Source organism: Engystomops pustulosus, chromosome 4, assembly GCF_040894005.1.
Source record: "Engystomops pustulosus chromosome 4, aEngPut4.maternal, whole genome shotgun sequence".
Taxonomy (NCBI): domain Eukaryota; kingdom Metazoa; phylum Chordata; class Amphibia; order Anura; family Leptodactylidae; genus Engystomops; species Engystomops pustulosus.
This window is the reverse complement of record NC_092414.1, coordinates 207,891,050-207,911,603: the sequence shown is the minus strand read 5'-3', so window position 1 is coordinate 207,911,603 and position 20,554 is coordinate 207,891,050. Positions and strand designations below refer to the sequence as shown.

Sequence of the window (20,554 nt, the reverse complement as noted above, 5' to 3'; positions counted from 1 at the left end):
TTAATTCAGATGATGTGGGATCTTATTGTACCCTTTATTTTTTTTTAAGTGTATATTTTTAAGTGTATATTTCTAAAGGTGCTATTGACATGAAATTCTCACCAGATGTTGATAATAACCCATTCAATCCATGATGGCAAAGAAAAAAAAAATCCCAACATAGATATCAATTAATTAAGTAAATCCTTCAGACTGTAAGCTCTCACGAGCAGGATCCTCACCCCTTTGCTTTCCATATGACAATTGTTTCCAAAATTCCAGTGAGCACAGAACCTGGTGGTGGAGAGGCCGACACGAGCAACAAATGTCTCTTGTCTTGGCGTCTTGCACGCCTTATGCACCGATATATAGCAATACGTATGTGTATATGTATCAGCCGCGCATGCAACTAGTCTTTAGCTTATAATATTTCATATTTATTGTACAACTTATCCACATACACACATTTTACTTCTGTCCATCTCTTTCAGCCACAAGGTGATCGTATTACAAAAAATATAATATCTGCAATACTGGATCCACAGGTCACAGGAAAAGGTGAGTCCATGCTTCTTATTTTAAAAGACTTGTGAGCAGAGTGTAGAGTAACACATGATGATAGGATCAGACCAGATTTATCACTATTGAGGCAAATAATCTGGTGCACCCTGCATGCGCCAATCATGCTTAAACTGAGTGCACCAGGATTTTTTGGTACACTCTGTTTACCCAGTTTAATGGTGTCAGACTTTCAACGGAAATTTGGTGCCCGGTGTGGATTAGCGCTGGAATGCCCCTTAAGGTGCAGAGTATATTGTCCCGGGGGAAACAGTGCAGCCGCAACACAAAACTGGTGCAAGGATATGATATATGTCCAACTTCCAGTCATCTACACACAACTAGTGAAAGTCTGATGTGCCATTTACCTCCAATAGATGGAGTTCAGGAGGTGACGGTACCGGCCGTGGATGAGAAAAACCTTGTACCGGGGACAAATGTGGAAACAATTGTGAATATTCAAGGTAAATCATGTTACTTACTGCACTTTTACCACATCCATGTCTTCACATCCCTGGGGCTCCGCATTGTATATTATGGGAGTCTGTGCAAACTACACACACTAAATCTTACACCTATAGGAAGGGGGTTGTGCTGTGTTGAGGCCATTAGGAAAACAGTGTGATGTATCTTCATCCGGACCTGCACCATGCTGCTGCGAACACAGGAAAAAGATAGGGCATGTCCTATCTTTCACCATGTTACAGGCAGTGCGCCGTGGATCTCTATGGAGAGGGGAGGGGTCACCCCTCCTCCTCTCCAGGGTGCTGGATGTATTCCCCCCAGCCGTAGCCTTGAGGGCATAGGTCAGTGTGAATGTGCCCTAAGACTGGTGAGTGGTACTTAGCATCTCCTATTAGCTGGAAATTTGGCGCGCTGAATTTAAGGTGCAAATTATGCCAGTTTTTGGCGCAGACGGAGTAATACATCTCCCCCATTATGTTAAGATTGTGTTTTGCCTACTACTATGTCCACTGCTTGAAATTATATTTTATGGATAAATATAGGAATCCCTAGAAGCCAAATGACAGAGCATGTCATCGATGGAGGGAATTTCAACCATTTATTTGCTGTTCCACGTGGTAATGGAGAATCCAACATGATCACTATGATTCCCAATGTAATTGCAACCATTTACCTCGATGCCACCAACCAGTGGGAGAAAATTGGTCTCAACCGAAGAGAAGAAGCCATCAGCAACATCAAAAGGGGTAAGGTACATTTGTATAATATGCAGCAAAAAGTGATAAAGTATCCTTCAGATGAGACTAGAAAGCTCTAGAAACAATGGGGGTCATTTACTTACCCTGTCCTGTCACGATCCAGCCACGCGTTCTCTGACGAGGATTCGGGTCTTCCGGCGATTCACTAAGGTCATGCGCCCGATATCAACCAGGTGTTGCTGCTGCGCCGAGCTCTGCCGAGGTCCGCTGGAGTTCACCAACCTATTCCTGGTGCATGTGAGTGATTGATCCTGCGACACAAATGTTTTTTTAAATTCTGCGGTTTTTCCGAATCCGTCAGGTTTTCCAACTGCCATGCCCCCCCCCTCCCGATTTCTGTAACGTTAAAGCCGACGCAGATGCGCCACAATCTGATCAGGTGCGCCAAAATCCTGGCGGAATTCGCTGCAAATCGGAAAAATTCGGGAAACCCGACAAAAATGTGCGATTCGGACCCTTAGTAAATGACCCCCAATGTTCCTACATCCAATATCACCTGTATCCACGAACAATGTATTGTCATCATTATCTAGAACCCTAAAAATTTGATGGTTTATCTGGTCTTCACAGATAGATTTTCACAAGGGACAAAAAAAGTAAAATAAACATAAACTAAATGTCTAAAATTGTACAGAGATTGAGGGATGGCCATTCAGTGGTGGCAGCAGTGACATTTAGTATCAGTGTTTCTGTGGTCTATAAAGGATTTGTTTATGGAGATGTCTGATGTGTTCCAAAGTATGCAGGATACAAGAAAAAAATAAAGACAACACGGCCTGTCAGATTCCTGGAATATTCTTTATGTAATGTATGACCAGGTTCTACAGGACAGTGAGCCCTAACGTCCAGCCGCCCCAAAAACCCTAACTACTTGCTTCACGTACCCTGAGTGGTATAGGCAAATAAATGGCGGTCCCTCCCTGCAACAAAGTGTAAACATGTAACAGGACAAACAAACACAAAGGGGGAGGCATAGATGACAAGCCAAGTCACAACAGAGATAGCAATGAAGTACAAAATCACAAATATGAAAGAGTATTCTGAACAAGATCAAAGTAGTATGAATGCAGAAAACAAAGCCTGTCTCGCAAGGACTAAGAATGAGCAGAATACTTATGGGAAACCAGCGTTTCAGCTCCAGACTGATGGGAGCAGAACTTTGTCAGTCACAATTGTTAACTGTTGCTGGACTGGAGTAGACTGCAGAAGGAGAAGAGTGTGGTGCAAGCAACTCCTGGACATCCAGCAAGCTAAGCCCGTATTCACATCCACAAGTATCATGACAAGCAGCAATAAAAGCAGCGCCTCCTCCGCCGCACAGCATGAACTGAGGATGACACTGATATAGATGTTACACGTATTAATATAGAATTCTGTTGTATATTTCTGAACATTGCTGCATAACCCTGCAGATAATCTGTGCAGAACTGAAATCTTACCACAATATGGTCACTGGATGAAGGTATTTTAGTTACATCGGTGGAAGTGAGGTAGTAAGCTGTCCTTCAATGGTAAAGGAAGTGAAGAATTAACATGGAATTGGATATATGACTGTTTTACTACATAGGAGGTTAATATTGATTTGATTCCTGTCTCCCAGGTTATGTACAGCTACTTGTCTTCCGTAAAGCAGACGATTCCTATGCAGCTTTTAGCAGCAGACCATCCAGCACATGGTGAGGATACAATAACTTCTACTGATGTAGGGTAAATATATATATGACATTTTTGGCACAGGTGTAACCCGTGTTCTGGGGTGGGTTCCCCAGGATACAGCAAAGTCACAGACAAGAAAGATTTTATGGTTTTGGAAAAAAAATACTCCAAATTTATATACACAGCGCGGTGCCCTCTGGTGTGCTCTATGCTGAAGGACAGGAGGAGGCTGGGGGGAAGGGGGGGTGCTGGAGGAGGACAGGAGGGTGCTGGGGGACAGGAGGAGGATGCTGGAGGAGGCAGGAGGACAGGAGAAGCCTGGGGGAAAGTGGGAGGATGCTGGAGGACAGGAGGAAGATGCTGGAGGAGGCATGAGGAGGATGCTGGAGGAGGCAGGAGGACAGGAGGAGCCTGGGGGAAAGTGGGAGGATGCTGGAGGACAGGAGGAGGATGCTGGAGGAGGCATGAGGAGGATGCTGGAGGAGGCAGGAGGACAGGAGGAGCCTGGGGGACAGGAGGATGATGGAGCAGGCTGGGGGACAGGAGGAGGGTGCTGAGAGAGGACAGGAGGAGTAGAAGGCTGGACTACAGGAGGAGGCTGGAGGAGACCGACCTCATAATGAGGAGGCTGGAGGACAGGAGGCTACAGGATGAGGAGGATCGAGGAAAAGGGGCTACTGGAGTTGGCTGGAGGACAGGAGGAAGCTGGAGGACAGGGGGCTACAGGAGGGTCTGGAGGACAGGAGACCAAATGAGGAGGCTGAATGGCAGGGGGCTACAGGAGGAGGCTGGAGGAAAGGGGGCCGCAGGAGGAGGATAGAGGACAGTGGCCACAGAATGAGGTTGGGGGACAGAATGAGGTTGGGGGACAGGAGGAGGTTGGAGGACAAGAGTGTACCGGAGGAGACTGGAGGACAGGCGGCTACAGGAGGAGGCTGGATAACAGGAGGAGACTGGAGGTCAAGAGGAAGCTGGAGGACAGGGGGCCCCTAAAGGGCAGTAGGGAACAGAATGAGGCTAGAGGACAGGAGGAGGCTGGAGGACAGGGTGCTACAAGAGGAGCCTGAAGGACAGATGACCACATTGGGGAGAGTTGACCAAAGTAAGGAGCATTGTACTATGTGGGCACCATCAAGGTTGATATTATACTTATTATACTATGCTTGTGGGTGAGACATTGGGCGTAGTTTATAAAAAGGAGGAGGGGCTTTTGTCCCTCTTTTTCTCTTGGGAGGTATGCTGTTGGGTACCTTAACCTTCAGAAATAGCTGGAAAAGGGGTTTCTTGCATCAAACACACAGTCTCACTTATGCTGCCGCTTGTCCTCTCAGCAGGGTTCCTGATGCCAATCCCCTCCTTCAGATCCAGCATTCTGCCACTGTCCGGGGTCTAGTTCTCCTTGCAGCGTCTTTGTCCCTTAGGGAATGCTCTCACTCATGGATGACACTGGAACACTCAGTCAGCAGTCTGACTCATGTCTGCCACACACTCCTCCAAATGATGGATCGTTCGCGAACGAGGTGGCACAAAAAGCCAGATTGCGTGAACAATGGGAGTCAGTTCAGTGAGTAGAGGGGGTGACTGGCTGGACTGAGGCTCCCTAATATATATTCAATAGGGAGCTTTTCAGGAGCCAGAAGAGCCGGCTCTTCTTAGTGAGCGGAGCCTAAAGAGCCAGCTCACTAACTCCTCCTTCCTGGAGCTCCACCTCTAACAAACAGGGTCTCTACATCACTGCTAAAGGGGCTTTTTGTTTGGTTATTTGTTGGCTATTTATAGAAACAGGTGCATACACAAAATGGAGACTGTTTCACCATCCTACATAGGCTTAGCTCAGGGCATCTTAGATCAAATGTTTAATTAGTTGTTATTAAACAAATACCATAATGAACCTTACCATTTCACTGTTCACATATGCATTCACCATTTGCAAACAAAAGTTTCCAAAGTTTGAATAGGTACATTTATTTAAAAAAAAAATTATCTATGTGAAGATAATTTCCTATAAATGTAGCCGCGTTGTCCCTTACAAACAAATTAGTCATCCTTTTTATACGACCACCCCCGTACTTTTCCAGCAGTAGCCAGGCATGTTTTATCGAGGCGTCAATTCACCTTCATTCAGCGTTCATCACCACAGGACTGCAGGGAACATCCAGTAACCTCCGGCCATTTCATTTGTAAAAACAATTAGTTTCTTTGGGCAATCACGCCAGCAGAGGTGGTTGTATCCAAGGACAACTGTACTCCATTTCTAAGGGACACAATGGGGCTTATTCAGGGGTGAACCAAGCTTTCTGCTGCCTGAGGTGAGCCCCCCCCCCCCCATATATGTAATATATCAGGCAGTGTCAGGACTAGATCCATTATATTGGTTCTGTGTGAAAATAAAGCAATGCAAAATGCTTACAGCATACCGCTATGTAGTATAAAATGCATACAGTGTGGCGCCATGTAGTATAAAATGCATACAGTGTGCCGCCATGTAGTATAAAATAGATACAGCGTGCCGCCATGTAGTATAAAATAGATACAGTGTGCCGCCATGTAGTATAAAATTCATACAGCGTGCCGCCATGTATAACAAATTGCATACAGCCTGCCGCCATGTACTACAAAATGCATACAGCGTACCTCTATGTAGTATAAAATGCATACAGCATACCGCCATGTAGTATAAAATGCATACAGCGTACCGCCAAGTAGTATAGAATTCATATAGTGTACCGCCAAGTAGTATAAAATGCATATAATGTACAGCCAAGTAGTATAAAATGCATATAGTGTACAGCCAAGTAGTATAAAATGCATACAGCCTGCTGTCAAGTAATATAAAATGCATACAGCATGCTGCCATGTAGTACAAAATGCATACAGCGAACCGCCATGTAGAATAAAATGCATATAGTGTACCGCCCTGTAGTATAAAATGTATACAATGTACAGCCAAGTAGTATAAAATGCATACAGCGTGCTGTCAAGTAGTATAAAATGCATACAGCATGCTGCCATGTAGTACAAAATGCATACAGCGAACCGCCATTTAGAATAAAATGCATATAGTGTACCGCCCTGTAGTATAAAATGCACATAGTGTACAGTATCCACCTCAGCTCTGCTACATGTCTCCATGTGTATATATATATATATATATATATATATATATATATATATATATATATATATATACACACATATACATACACATATATATACATACATACATACACACATACATATAAACATACCGTATTTTCCGGACTATAAGGAGCACATAAAAGCCTTGGATTTCCTTGGAAATCCAAAGTGCGCCTTATAGTCCGGTGCGCCCTATAGGAGGGCAGCGGACCCTACTTACATAGGTCCCCGCTACCGGAGACAGCAGATCTCCAGCGGGAACTGCAGACCACGCGGCACGAACAACCTCTGCCGCGTCGGTCTGCAGTTCCCGCTGGATATCTGCTGTCTCCGGTAGCGGGGACCTATGTAAGTATGCCATTCTCCACCTCCCCCTCACCTTCCCCGCTCACCTTCCCCGCTCACCTTCCCCGCGTTCCGCGTCTCGTCTCGGCGTCGCGTCTCGTCCCGTCGGGACCTCCGCCACGCCCCCGGACCCTGCGCCTTATAGTCCAATGCGCCTTTTATATGGAATTATTACATATCGGCCTTATATTCCGGTGCGCCTAATGGCCCGGAAAATGCGGTATATATGCACAGATAAAATTTCTTTTCTTTTATTGTCCAGGAAGGTTCTGCCTTTTCCTCCACTTGTGGTGGGGGGGAGGGAGGCCGCCGAGAGCGGAGCGAAGGGGGGTGGCGGGGGAGCGGAGGTTGGGGGGCTGGATGCGGGCGGGGGGGTTGCAGGGGGGAGTCAGGAGCGGACTGGTAGGGCTGCACTTCAGGCAAGGGGATGTTTCTCGACCGGCGGGAAAGAGGATGTGCCGGCCGACATGGGTGGCTGCATGGGCGGGCGGGTGGCAGCATGGCCGCCGCCCCCTCGTCCAGCAAATGCGCCCTGGGCTTTTTTACTAAGGGTCTGCGGATGGCACTTTGGTCGGATTTTCAAAGTTTTCGGGATTTGCGCCGCTGTGACAGGTATTCAACTGGGAATTGTGTCACATGCGATCGGATTGTGGCGAAGCTGCACTGCTTTAATGCGACAGAAATGGGGGGGGGGGCATCGGACGATCCGACTGATTCGGACTGAGCGCTGGATTTAACTTTCAAATTGTGTCACAAGACAATGCACTTACATGCACCGGGAAGAAGGAGGATATCGGGCGCACGATCTTAGGGTACATTCACACAGCGGTATGCCCGCCGTGCGGGCATACCGCCGTGTGCTGGAGAGGAGGAGGAGGTGACCCCCTCCTCCCTCCATAGAGAATAGCCGCGCACGGCCGCACACACGCCAAAAGATAGAGCATGCTCTATCATTTTGCAGTGTGCGGCCCGGATCGGTGCCACACATGTGTGGCACCGGATCCCCGCAGTGCCGCTATTGCCGTCTATGGGGACGTACATGCGGCCGCATGTACGTCCCCGCAGATGGCCGTGTGAATGAGCCCTTAGTGAATCACGGCAGAGTGCAATTCTGGTCGGACTCCGGGGAACTCCGCGGACGGGTAAGTAAATGTGCCTCAATGACTACATCGATGGGTACATTTGAGTTAATAACATTCAGTTGATGAAATCTATATATATGACAGACAAATTAAATGTTCACTGCCCTAACACCATAACTACCCCACACAGTAAAACTATTTCCAAACAGAAAGAGATCTCTGTCTACAAAGCCAACAACAGTGGCCCCTTCAGGCCTCCCGCAGTGCTTTGACAACTAGACTACCAAGATATCTCAATAAATGTTTAGTGTCTGATGGCCAAACAGAGCAAGAGGGACAAGCCTAATGATTTATAAGGCTACATACAGATCTCGTTTTTTCCCACATGTTCAGTTAAAAGACAGGAAGATGATTCATTTAAAATGCACTGCAAACGCCTCAGGCAAAAAAAAAGTCCATTGGCTCCCTTAAAAATCAACTGTTACAAATTATGCTAATGAGCCAGAAGACCTCAGTGTGGCTACCAATATGTACACTCTATGGCAGCTAGAACAATGTCACTCCATAGAGGGCTCCTGGGTAATGGGCCATTGGTAGATGAAGAACCATAGGTAACTGCTCTGCTTCCTCTTCCTTACACCAATGCCAGCTCTGCTGACCGGCAGTTACTCCAGAAGTGAATGGTGGGCGGGGCCTGTGTGAAAAGCAGAGGAAACGGCCGCTTTCTGCTCCAGATCAGTTGACAGCTATGAGAATAGAGGAGATTGACGATAGATTTATTTACACATTTGGACACTGCTCTTTATCTCTGACCAGGCTCACAGCTTACGTAGCCAAGGTTTTTGCAATGGCTCAAACACTGGTGGACATTGACAGCAATGTGTTGTGTGGCGCCATCAAATGGCTGATACTTCAGAAACAGAAACCAAATGGAATGTTCAAAGAAGACGCCCCGGTTCTTCATCAGGAGTTGGTGGTATGTATCAGCTGAAGGCTCCTTGTACATTGTGTTATGTGGTTTTAGTTTTTCAATATTTTTCTTCTCCCCAGGGAGGTATCAAAGGGTCTTCAGAAGATGTTGCACTTACAGCCTTTGTCCTCATCGCTATGCTGGAAAGTGAGGAGATCTGTACTCCACAAGTCAATGTGAGGGAGATATCTTTATCATTCCTAAGTGTCATCATTATGAAGTACATGCCGGGATTCATGCAGAATCTGTCCTCCATAATTTTTTATAGATCCTGAAGAACAGTATAGAGAAGGCGAGCAGCTTCTTGTTGGGTCAGTTACCAGCTCTTGATAAACCGTACACCATCGCTATTACCTCTTATGCTCTCACTATGGCTGGGGCCATAGATCATCCACAGAAGTTACTTTCTGCTATCACAGGTACTGGAGCTCTCTGGATACTTCCTATAGTCTACTCAGGGCACTGGAAGATATTAATATTGTGGCACAGAAGGTAAATCAGATATTTTTTAATTTGGTTAAATGGATATGTCTACAGGTATAATGGTTAAATCTGCAGTCGTTTGTAATAAACGCCATCGATGTTTTCCATAACTGTCTCTCCCTTTCCTCCACTAGACAATTCTCATTGGAGTGATCCAGGGTCCCGTCTCATTACTATTGAGGCCACGTCTTATGCTCTTCTGGCTCTCTTGCGCTTGAAGCAGTATATTCTTACCAGACCAATAATACGCTGGATAACTGAGCAAAAATTTTATGGAACAGTCTATGGCAATACCCAAGTAAGTGATATAAATTATTTGGGACTTCCTCATTATGATAAGTGGAAGTCTCAACACTCAGATCCACATCGATTAACATATTAGTGTCATTGGGAGGGGGGATAAAGCGAAACTTATACTAAACAGCATATTCATTTAAAGAGGACCAGTCAGGTTGATTTAGGGCTCTAGAAGTAGCAGTAGTACAAGTAGTGTAGAGAAGTATTAGGAGTACAGAAAAGGGCGACAGGTTGAGCTCCCTAAAGAGTGACCCGGTGCTGTATAGTGACTAAGTTCATGAGTCATTACAGCAAGTCTGTGAGCTCCACTACCTGCAACCCTGTGCCACCATGGCAAAAGCTTTAGGGTGCTGGGTGCTGGCAGATCAGTGGGGCCAATGGTGAGTAGAAATAACTGGGAGGGAATAAAGTGTCAAAAGTTGGGTTTCCGGTCTACCAGAACCCACCCCTATGTATGACCTGAATTGTGTCTGAAAAAAGCTGTCCTTGTTCTCTGTAGGCTACACTTATGATGTTCCAAGCTTTGGCGCAATGTCAGATGGACTTCCCAACTACAAACGAGATACAACTGGATGTAACCCTTGATCTCCCAGATAATCGGTTTCCAGTACAATATCGAATCAATTCAGAGAATGCTGTGGTGGCGCGCACATCTGTGGTGAGTATGGCCATGATCTGTACATTCTGCTTTCTGTATCTGTAGGTTTTGTAGAAAAGGGTGACTTTACCATTTGCAGGGAACCAGTCAGCAGAAATTGACCTAATAAACCACTAGCATTATGTTGTGAAACAGCTAAAAGCTTAAAGTTCATGTTTCATTCATGGCTCAACGTGGTGACATCATCAAGAAAATCAACTTTGAAGTGAGATGTAAAATGGTTGTATGAAGTAATGGAGGCAGAGAGCTCAGCTCTAAAGTCAAGCTCTCCCCGCCTCAGAATGCCCCTTCATTGTAACTGACATTAATGCAACCAGATACATCGGGGATATATTTATAGGTTCCCTTTAAATCCAGATTGTAAATGTGTATAGAAACTTTAGTATGATGAGGTTATGATAACATTTTGGGGCACATTTACTTACCCACCCGACGGAGTTCGCAGAAAGTTCATTGTCAGACGATAATGCCCTGTGCAGTGATTCACTAAGATCGTGCGCCCGATATCGTGCATGTGTCGCTTCCCCGCTCAAATCCGACGTAGTGCATCTTCTTCTTTGTGGTGAATGTAAGTGCATTGTCTTGCGACACAATTTAAAAATTTAAATCCAGCACTTGGTCCGAATCAGTCGGATCGACCAATGGCACGTGCCCCAATTTCTGTCACTGCAGCGTGCGACACAACGATTGCGTGCGACACAATCCCAACGCAGACACCTGTTAAATACCTGTCCCAGCCGTGCAATCCCCGAAAAAGTCAAACAGACTTTGATAAAATAGTCCCTGAGCTGTTACAAGACACATTTATCAGTTGTATCTTTTTTACACTGCCCAAAACCTTTACCCAAAGGTCACTCTTTACATCTCTACCCCCTCCCACATCCTCTCTCTCCTTCTCCTTCTTCCTGAAGATGTCTCACTGCAGAAGCTATTCTCACGTTTGGGTGGTGATCCCTCTCCTCCTGGCATTGTTTACTGCAAATGGAGACGCTGTAAGCCGCCCTCACTTTTAAGTGTGCATGCCGGTGGATGGGGGGTTCATTGTGCAAGTACGAGGATAGCTTGCAGGGGTGAGTCAAACATGTGAGAGAGGTTGTAGAAGGAGTGGAGATTGGAGGAATGTTCAGTGATGAGGAAGGGAGGAGGAATGCAAAGGAGCTGCCAAACTTTGGTATTTAAAATACCTGCACCCACCCTTCTCTCCCCTGGTACTCAGCTGAAGAATCTGGCAGGAAGCTATCATATCGGTCGCGGGCTCACCCGTACCCCTCTTCCCCGATTATGAGTCACCCGCACTCCTTACTTGGCCGGCTCCTGTTTCGGCTCCCTCTGCCGCGCCCCCGGCTTCTCAACTCCTAGGGCATGTGTGCGCCGGCCATAGAAGATTTAAAGGGCCATTGCGCCATTAAATGGCACTGGCCATTTTCAGAAGAACATTTAAGCCTGCCTCTTCCTGCACACCCTGCCAGATCTTCGTGCTATTGCCGATGAGAAAGCTGTTCCCTGTGCCTTGTGCTAGTGATTGGATTTCCTGTTGTGACCCCAGACCTGTTCTCAACTTTGCTCCTCCCCTGCCAGCCCAGACCTCTTGCTTAGCTCTGACCTTGAACCACTCATCGACCTACTGCCTGTCAAGTCGCACCTGTGGAACGACCTGGTGGTACCACGCTGCAGCAAGACCAACCTGCAACCGGCGAGCTCTGATGAAGATCGGGTGCAACTTAGATTCCGGTCCCAGGTGTCGGCTTGTGTCATCGTCCGCAGTGGTCCAGGGGCTCCCTTCCCCAGAAGCCTGACAGTAAGATCTGGCATGGACCCCGACAAAGTTTCACTTCCAAGACTGGCTGATCTTATCAGAGTTGTGTTCCAGCAGTCTCAGCAGATTTCTTCACAAGGAGAACAGCTGGGTCAAGTCACCGCTATGCTCCAGCAGTTGCTGGACCACGCCAGCGACCACTCCAGCGACCACTCCAGCGACTACTCTAGTGACTACTCATGCTAACCGGGCTTGTCTATCTGCTGCTGAACCAAATCTAAGACTTTCGATGCCTGACAAGTATGATGGAGACCCCAAGCTGTGTAGGGGCTAAATCACTCAGTGCTCCCTACACATTGAACTTATGCCATCCCAGTTTATCACTGAATACTCAAAGTGGCATTCATCATCAGCATCCTCCCTGGGAAAGCCCTGGCATGCGCTACCCCTCTATGGGACAGAAGCGATCCAGTCACTTCTACTCATACAGTACTATGGCAACCTGTCCTATGCTAAAAATGGCCCTCTGGGTACAGGTGCCCTTTAACGGGTCAACTCTTCACTAATCTACATAGTTGTGATAATTCCCTACCAATTCAGTTTTAAATGTCTTTGTTGTAGTTGGGTCGGGGGCATTAGATGTGGTAACATACTAGTGCTACACACTTTGGAAAGTGCTTCCATCTAACAGGTACTTCAGATGATACAGTATTTAATGTCTTCTATGCAGAATAATATAAAAGTAATCATATGATTCTATTTTACAGACCAAAAGGAATAAAGAATTTGTTGTGAGAGCTGTGGGTAACGGACAAGTAACATTGACGGTAGGTTCTCACTGGATTCGGGAAGCACTATTACTAAGCCTCAGCTACTGACTAAGAGACTGATGTAAAGATAGAGATAGTTGGCTTGCGTACAAGCTGAAGTGGAGAAAGTACTTCCAACTCCATGACGCCAAACAATGCTTACAGTTAAGATTATAAAAATCAGACTGGCCAAAAGTGGTGGATTGGCAATGGGCCCTGCGCCCCTACATATGCAAAGCTTTACCTCCACTGGTGGGATTAAAAGGTGGTCTTTGTAGAGGAAAGTAAATGGACAATGTACAAATTATCTGGACACTGTCAAAAGACAACTCTACTGGAGTCTATATGGACTCTGCTTCAACTCAGAGATCGAGGAACATTTTAACTCCTCCCTTTTTTTTAATAAGAAAACTGGACTCCCTCCCGCCCCCCCCCCCCCCCCCCCCCCGCATCTCCCTACCCCCGATGAAGTTACCGGGGTATCCGATCCTTCCTGCAGCAGCCGTGGGGTTCTGGCTCCTCCTCCTAGCAGGACCCAGCTGTTACGATGTTACTAAGTGAGCATGCAGTCTTGTAGTGTATTGCAGTGTAAGGGCTCGAACAAGAGATCAAACAAACACTTGTTCAAGCCCAAGTGTGGAATAAGTTCAAAAAATTTTTTAAACAGTAAAACTCATTTTATAATAATAAATTAAATAAATAAAAGTCCCCTAATCACATTTAAAAAGCAAATACAGTATATAAAACTCAAAAAACATACATAGCATGTCCGTATCAATCTGTACAATAAATCTAAATCAATATTGAACCTGCACGGTGACAGAGTTAAAAAAAAATTTACATTTTTACCTAATATATCATTTTTCATCAATTTTCTAAAAAGGGATGAAAAGAAGTTACGTGCCCCAAACTAGTACCGCCGAAAAGACTAAACCTTTTCACAAAAAATAAGCCCTCAACCAGTTCTGTCAACAACAAAAAAAAATCCAGAACTTATGCCTCATTGCTCATACTAAAACAAATGTGGTTTTCTCCAATATTGGTAAGAAAGATAAGATAAAATATTATTTTTATGTTACGGTGAGTGGACGATAAAAAGGGCTTAAAATCCACAACTTAAATTGATGATTTTCTTTGTGTCTACCGTGAAATAGTTAATAAAATCTCATGAATAAGCTATAGATCTCCTAAATGAATTATCTGTACATTGTATCTCACCCCACAAATAATAAGCCTCATATGTTTGCATTACCAGAAAAAAAATTCTATAGCTTGTACAATGTGACAATACAAACCTGCTGTGAATGGCTCCTTCCATTCTATGCCCGGCCGTGCGCCCGTACAGCAGTCACCACCACATATTGGGTATCGGTTATCAAGCTATTTGGGTGGTCTGACTAAATACCTAGAAAGCAGAACATTTAAAACTTTTTTTTTTCTTTTATTTCTAAATGAAACGCAAAACTTAGTTAAACAATTTAAGTGATAAGATGAAGTACAATGGGGCTCATTTACTAAGGGTCCGCACGATTTCCGCAGAATACCCGACGATTTCCGTTTTGCGCTGCATTTAGAAGGGGTTTTTGGCGCACGCGATCGGATTTTGGCGCATTGGCGCCGGCTTTCACGCGACACAAATCTAAACCTCCCACTGAAAAAATTAGCACTTACAGTCCCATAGTTTTGTCCACATTACATAGCTATACTCTCCATCACGCCGTTATGGCCTTCATGGCACACACTACCAAGGGCTGACCCTAAACTATTTGCTGCCTCAAGCAAAAATTGAAATTACGCCCCCCCCCCCCAATCACCAGACCTCCCCTGCCTCCAGGATATATTCTCCCCACTGAATTTACAAACATTACTGTCCCACATTTTGCTGCCTTCTCAGGACTCGGACATCTGCCGCCTGAGGGAAGATTGTCATCTCGCCTCATGGCAGATGCAGCCCTGACTACCATAGCTTGTGCTGCCTCTTATCTGCACAACAAAGGGCATTTCAGTATTCACCTGTAATAGTGTATGTCACAGTTTATCAAAGAAGAGGAGAGACATAAAAGAAGTCCTTAAAGAGAAAACATCATTGGATTTGACCATAATAAACTGTAGACAGTACTAGGCATAGGCCATCGAGTGCTGAGTGACCATATTTTGTATGTGTAGAGTGTAGCAAAAGGACTGTGTAAAGTGAACTTTTAAATCCAGGTTTGCAGCACCTCAAAGTGCTCTGGGTGGGGTTTTCAGCCTGAAGAGCTTTCTGCTCTTTGCGATGTATAATTCCCTGCAGGATAGTGCAGTAATACAAGATGCTATTTTTAATCTCTCAAGCTTTCTCCTTTCGTCTTGGACTCCTTAGGTTACATCGGTTTACCACGTTACAAATAAAGATAAGGAATGTAAGAACTTTGATCTCTCGGTTAGTGTTAAAGAAGAACCTAATGGTAAGTACATGGCTAAAAAATAATCACCCCCTGCAACCAAACTGCATGTCTGTATATAGTGCGTCACGTCGGAGGAGAGCCGCCTCATGTGTTGTGTGGTGGAAGCTTCTTACCGATGGTAAATACTAGCCGAGCATTTTATTTTATCTTTGACAGTAAGGGCTCCGGAAGGGGCTTTGGCAACAGCATCGCTTACGATTTGTGCAAGGTAAGAAATTTCCTCTAAAAGTCAAGAAATAAAGGATAAAAACCGTAACATAAAAAAAAAAAATCACAAGAATTATAAATAATACATATATGTTAAAATGTTTGGAAAAAAGTGAGGTGGATTCATTTAGGCTTACATGAAAAAAGAGGGTGTTGTAAATTTTCAACAAATGAATGATGAGCGCCAGACATATACAGTACAGAGTTGTTACGAATGTATTTCCAGAGCTCCATACAGTGCGGGTGTCTTCTGTATTATGCAGCAGGCACATTCTGGTTGAGTGCCTGACTGTCTCTACGGGACATCAATTTCTATTAAATCTTACCTAAACTAAATTGTATGGGGGACTGGAGACCCTAGGGTTCAAATATCTTCGGTAGCCTAAAGAAAAAAGAAAATTTTTCTCGAAACATTTCCATTTTTCAAACCATATTAAAAAAATTACAAAAACATTATAAAGGGGCTGTGTGATTTAGAAAGACAAAATAAACCCCATCATTTTTTACATTTGGAAAATGTACTAAAAAGTTCTGCTAGTAACATTTTTCCTGAAGAAAACACCTCTTCAAACATTTCTAAATGAAAAAATGACAAAAAAATTTTTTTTTTCTTTTTTATGCCATTTGAACATTTATGCCATTTGTCCCACAGGGAGACATTTACCATGTAATTGCTCATATGCCATACAATGGGGCACATTTACTTACCTGCCCCCTTGACGCCGCCGGTCCGGAATGTCCGACGAGGATTTGGAGCTGCCGCGATTAACCAAGATCGTGCGTCCAATTTCCTACATGTGTCGCTTCCCCGCCGAAGTCCGCCGGAGTTCACCTTCTTCTTTCCAGTGGATGTGAGTGCTGATCTTGCGACGCAATTTGATTTTTAAATTCCGCTATTTGTCCGAATCAGTCGGGTTGTCCGACGGCCACGCCCCCCCATTTGTGTCACATGAAAACCGCCGCCAATGCACCCCAGCCGATTGTGTGCGCCAAAACCCGGGGCAATTCAGCGCAAAATGGAAAAATTCGGGAAACCCGACGGAAATGCGTCTGACGGTCCCTTAGTAAATGTGCCCCAATATATTTTTTTCTCTGTTGCAGTATGTTTTCTATTAACCAATATTATGTTACCCTGGTGTCATCTGCCATCAATCTTATTCTCCTTCTCCAGACATCTTAAGAATCGCGATGCCACCCTGTCCATCCTGGAGGTCTCCATGATGACTGGATTTACCCCCGATGTGGACAGTCTTAGTAAGGTGATTCATTGATTAGAATATTTCTCCAATGTCATTATTTGATCTTCAATAAGAATAAGATGTATTTTATGTTCTGCTTCCTCACAGCTGATGAAAGGACTGGACACAAATATTCTCAAATTTGAGAATAACAATAAAGACAATGTTCAGGGATCCCTCATCATCTACATGGATAAGGTAGGATCAGCTACTCTCATAGGTTTAGACACAAGCTCCAAACACGTGATACAACATCCAGACTCAATTACTACAGTATACCATAGATAGTATACCATAGCGTAGAAAAATCTCGTGGTCAGGTCCAGGCGGAAGGTCAAGGCAGGCGGCAGAGATGCAAGGTCAAGTCAGAATCCGGGGTCAGCAACGGGAGGTCCAGGCAGGAAGGAACAGGAGGACAGGCACACGGGACACAGGTACACAGCAACACAGAGGAACTCAGGTAACACGGCAACACAGAGGGGCACAGGTAATGCAGGAACCACAGGGACGCAGAAGCAGACAGGAACGCAGGAATATCGCAGGGGAGCTTTCACCATGGAATACACACAAAGATCCGGCAGGGAATGATGGGAGTCATAGGGTTAAATACAAAACAGGAAGTGACCAGCACCAATTACCTGCGCTCTGGCCCTTTAAATTTGGAGACACTGCCGCGCGCGCCCTAGGGAGCGGGGCCGCGCGCGGGACCTAGTCCGGACGGGAGCGGGAGCCAGGAGAGGTGAGAGCACGGGCGCGGGGGACCGGGGCAGCGGAGAGAGGCACGGGTGCACCCGCGATCCGTGGTATGGATCGCGGGGGTGCCCGTGATAGTACCCCCCCTTCGGCCTCCCCCTCTTCTTCTTGGTCCCAAGAAACCTCTGGAGGAGAGTCCGATCAAAAATATTCTCTTCAGGCTCCCAGGATCTCTCCTCAGGCCCGAACCCCTTCCAGTCTACAAGGAAGAACCGCTTACCCCTCACGAACTTCATGTCCAGAACCTCCTTGACTTCATATACATCTGGAGAATCAGCCTCAGGGGCCGGAGGAGGGGATTGCTGGGAGAAGCTGTTCTAGACGACTGGCTTCAGGAGGGACACATGGAAGGAGTTCGGGATGCGCATTGATGGAGGAAGGCGGAGTTTGTAGGCCACTTAATTGATGCGCTTGATTACCTCAAAGGGACCAAGGAACCGGGGCCCAAGTTTATAGCTGGGTATCTTAAGCCGGACGTATCTGGAGGATAGCCATACTTTGTCACCAGGCGAAAAGACAGGAGGAGCTCGACGTCTTTTATCAGCCTGGGTCTTGGTATGGTCTGTAGCTCGTAGAAGGGACTGGCGGGTCTGGTCCCAAATAGCCTTGAGATCCTGCACCAGACCCTCCACCGCAGGGACAACAGAGGGAGTAGACAGCGGGAGAGGAGGGCGAGGAATGCGTCCATAGACCACAAAGAACGGAGCCGAACCAGTAGATCCCGAGTCCAGGGAATTGTAAGAGAACTCAGCCCAAGGTAGAAGATCAGTCCAGTTGTCTTGACGGGCTGAGACGGAGTGGCGCAGGTAGCAGCCCAAAGTCTGGTTCACCCTCTCTACTTGACCATTCGACTGAGGGTGGTAAGCAGAAGAAAAGTCAAGGATCACCTGCAGCTGGTTACATAAAGAACGCCAGAACTTTGACACAAACTGGACTCCTCGATCGGACACAATGTGAAGAGGGAGGCCATGCAGCCGGAAGATATGTTTGAAGAACAAACTGGCAAGCTGTGGTGAAGACGGAAGACCTGGAAGGGGGACAAAATGGAACATTTTGGAAAACCGGTCCGTCACCACCCAGATTATAGTATTGCCCGAGGAGACAGGCAGATCGGTAACAAAGTCCATTGCCACGTGAGACCACGGGCGACTGGCTATCGGCAACGAGAGTAACAGTCCAGCCGGTTTGAGACGAGAGGCTTTATTGCGGGCACAGGAGGAGCAGGATCCCACAAACTCCTGAACATCTTTGACCAGGTCTGGCCACCAGTAGTAGCGGGAGATGAGGGTCACGGAGTGTTGCACCCCAGGGTGCCCAGGAATGACCCCAAGACAGAATCCTCTTCCGGAGAGCAGGTCTAACATACTTCTTGCCAGGAGGTAGCTGCCGAAGGTCCACCGGAGCTGCAACAACAAGCTAGTCAGGAGAAATTATGTGCCGTGGAGCTGGTTCATCTCCAACAACATCCGAAGAATGGGACAGAGCATCAGCCTTGACATTCTTGTCTGCCGGACGAAAATGAATCAGCAGGTCAAAGCGAGAGAAGAACAATGACCACCGGGCTTGCCTGGGATTCAGGCGCTGGGCTATCTGGAGATACAGTAAATTCTTGTGGTCAGTGTACACACAAACGGGATGGAGAGCACCCTCCAGAAGATACCGCCATTCTTTAAGAGCAAGTTTGATGGCCAACAGTTCTCTATCTCCAATAGAATAATTTCTCTCAGCAGGGGAAAAAGTCTTGGAAAAGAAACCGCAAGTCAAAGTTCGGCCCTTGGGCCCTTTCCTACGGAGGATGCGTCCACCTCCAGAAGAAAGGGTTTATTCATATCTGGCCTAGTGAGCACGGGAGCCATGGCAAAAGCGGACTTCAGCTCGGAGAAAGCCATTTCAGCAGCCGGAGACCAGACACGTGGATTGGCACCCTTCTTCATGAGTACCACGATGGGAGACACCAGAGTGGAAAAATGGGGAATAAACTGCCGGTAATAGTTCGCAAACCCCAGGAATCTCTGTATGGCACGGAGACCCTCTGGATGTGGCCACTGAAGAACTGCAGACAGTTTCGCGGGGTCCATCTGGAGGCCTCTGTCGGAAATTATGTAACCTAGGAAAGGAAGGCAGTTCTGGTGAAACAGGCATTTTTCTAACTTGGCGTAGAGGTGATTGGCACGAAGTCGACCTAGAACTTGTCGTACGTGTGCCTGGTGGGACTCAATGTCTGGAGAGTACACTAAGATGTCATCTAAGTAGACCACGACACATGTATAAAGAAGGTCCCGAGAAATGTCGTTCAGAAACTCCTGAAAAACAGCAGGGGCATTACACAGTCCAAAGGGCATCACTAAATACTCAAAGTGCCCATCACGGGTGTTAAACGCCGTCTTCCACTCGTCACCTTTGCGGATCCGGATGAGATTGTAAGCACCACAGAGGTCCAGCTTGGAGAACACCTTGGAACCACGCAGGCGATCAAAGAGTTCAATAATCAACGGCAGGGGGTAACGGTTTTTACCGTGATCTTATTCAGTCCACGATAATCTATACAGGGACGTAGGGAGCCGTCCTTTTTGGTAACGAAGAAGAAACCTGCGCCAGCCGGAGAGGAGGACTTGCGTATGAAACCCTTCTGCAGATTCTCCTTGATGTAGTCCGACATGGCTATAGTCTCAGGTACAGAAAGAGGATAGACGCGACCTCTGGGAGGAGTGGCGCCTGGAAGAAGATCCACAGGACAATCATAGGGACGATGTGGAGGCAGAATCTCCGCCTGCTTCTTGGAGAAAACATCAGAAAAGTCCCGATAACAAGCTGGCAGATCCTCCAGAGACTTGGGAGACAGAGTCGAAGTCCTAACAGGCAGCGGACGAGGAATCTGCATACAGCGTGAAGCGCAGTTCGGTCCCCAACGGAGGATTTGCCCGGAGGACCAGTCCAGTACCGGGGCGTGATGCTGCA

The 20,554-nt window shown here is 46.4% G+C and overlaps 2 protein-coding genes across 3 annotated transcripts in view; both read left to right on the top strand.

Annotated features, from left to right (window-relative positions):
- The window catches only part of LOC140128224 (A.superbus venom factor 1-like), a 224,420-nt gene that overhangs the window by 78,368 nt on the left and 125,498 nt on the right, over nucleotides 1-20,554 (top strand). The gene's annotated exons all lie outside the window — the stretch shown is intronic.
- LOC140125844 (complement C3-like) overlaps nucleotides 1-20,554 on the top strand; it is a 60,778-nt gene that overhangs the window by 30,941 nt on the left and 9,283 nt on the right. The window contains exons 8-21 of the mRNA XM_072144720.1: nucleotides 471-537; nucleotides 915-1,001; nucleotides 1,545-1,748; nucleotides 3,361-3,436; nucleotides 8,798-8,957; nucleotides 9,032-9,127; nucleotides 9,220-9,370; nucleotides 9,569-9,732; nucleotides 10,231-10,389; nucleotides 12,913-12,972; nucleotides 15,314-15,398; nucleotides 15,555-15,606; nucleotides 16,777-16,864; nucleotides 16,952-17,041. Of these exons, the coding sequence (XP_072000821.1) occupies nucleotides 471-537; nucleotides 915-1,001; nucleotides 1,545-1,748; nucleotides 3,361-3,436; nucleotides 8,798-8,957; nucleotides 9,032-9,127; nucleotides 9,220-9,370; nucleotides 9,569-9,732; nucleotides 10,231-10,389; nucleotides 12,913-12,972; nucleotides 15,314-15,398; nucleotides 15,555-15,606; nucleotides 16,777-16,864; nucleotides 16,952-17,041 (1,539 nt within the window). The remainder of the gene's footprint in view (nucleotides 1-470; nucleotides 538-914; nucleotides 1,002-1,544; nucleotides 1,749-3,360; nucleotides 3,437-8,797; nucleotides 8,958-9,031; nucleotides 9,128-9,219; nucleotides 9,371-9,568; nucleotides 9,733-10,230; nucleotides 10,390-12,912; nucleotides 12,973-15,313; nucleotides 15,399-15,554; nucleotides 15,607-16,776; nucleotides 16,865-16,951; nucleotides 17,042-20,554) is intronic.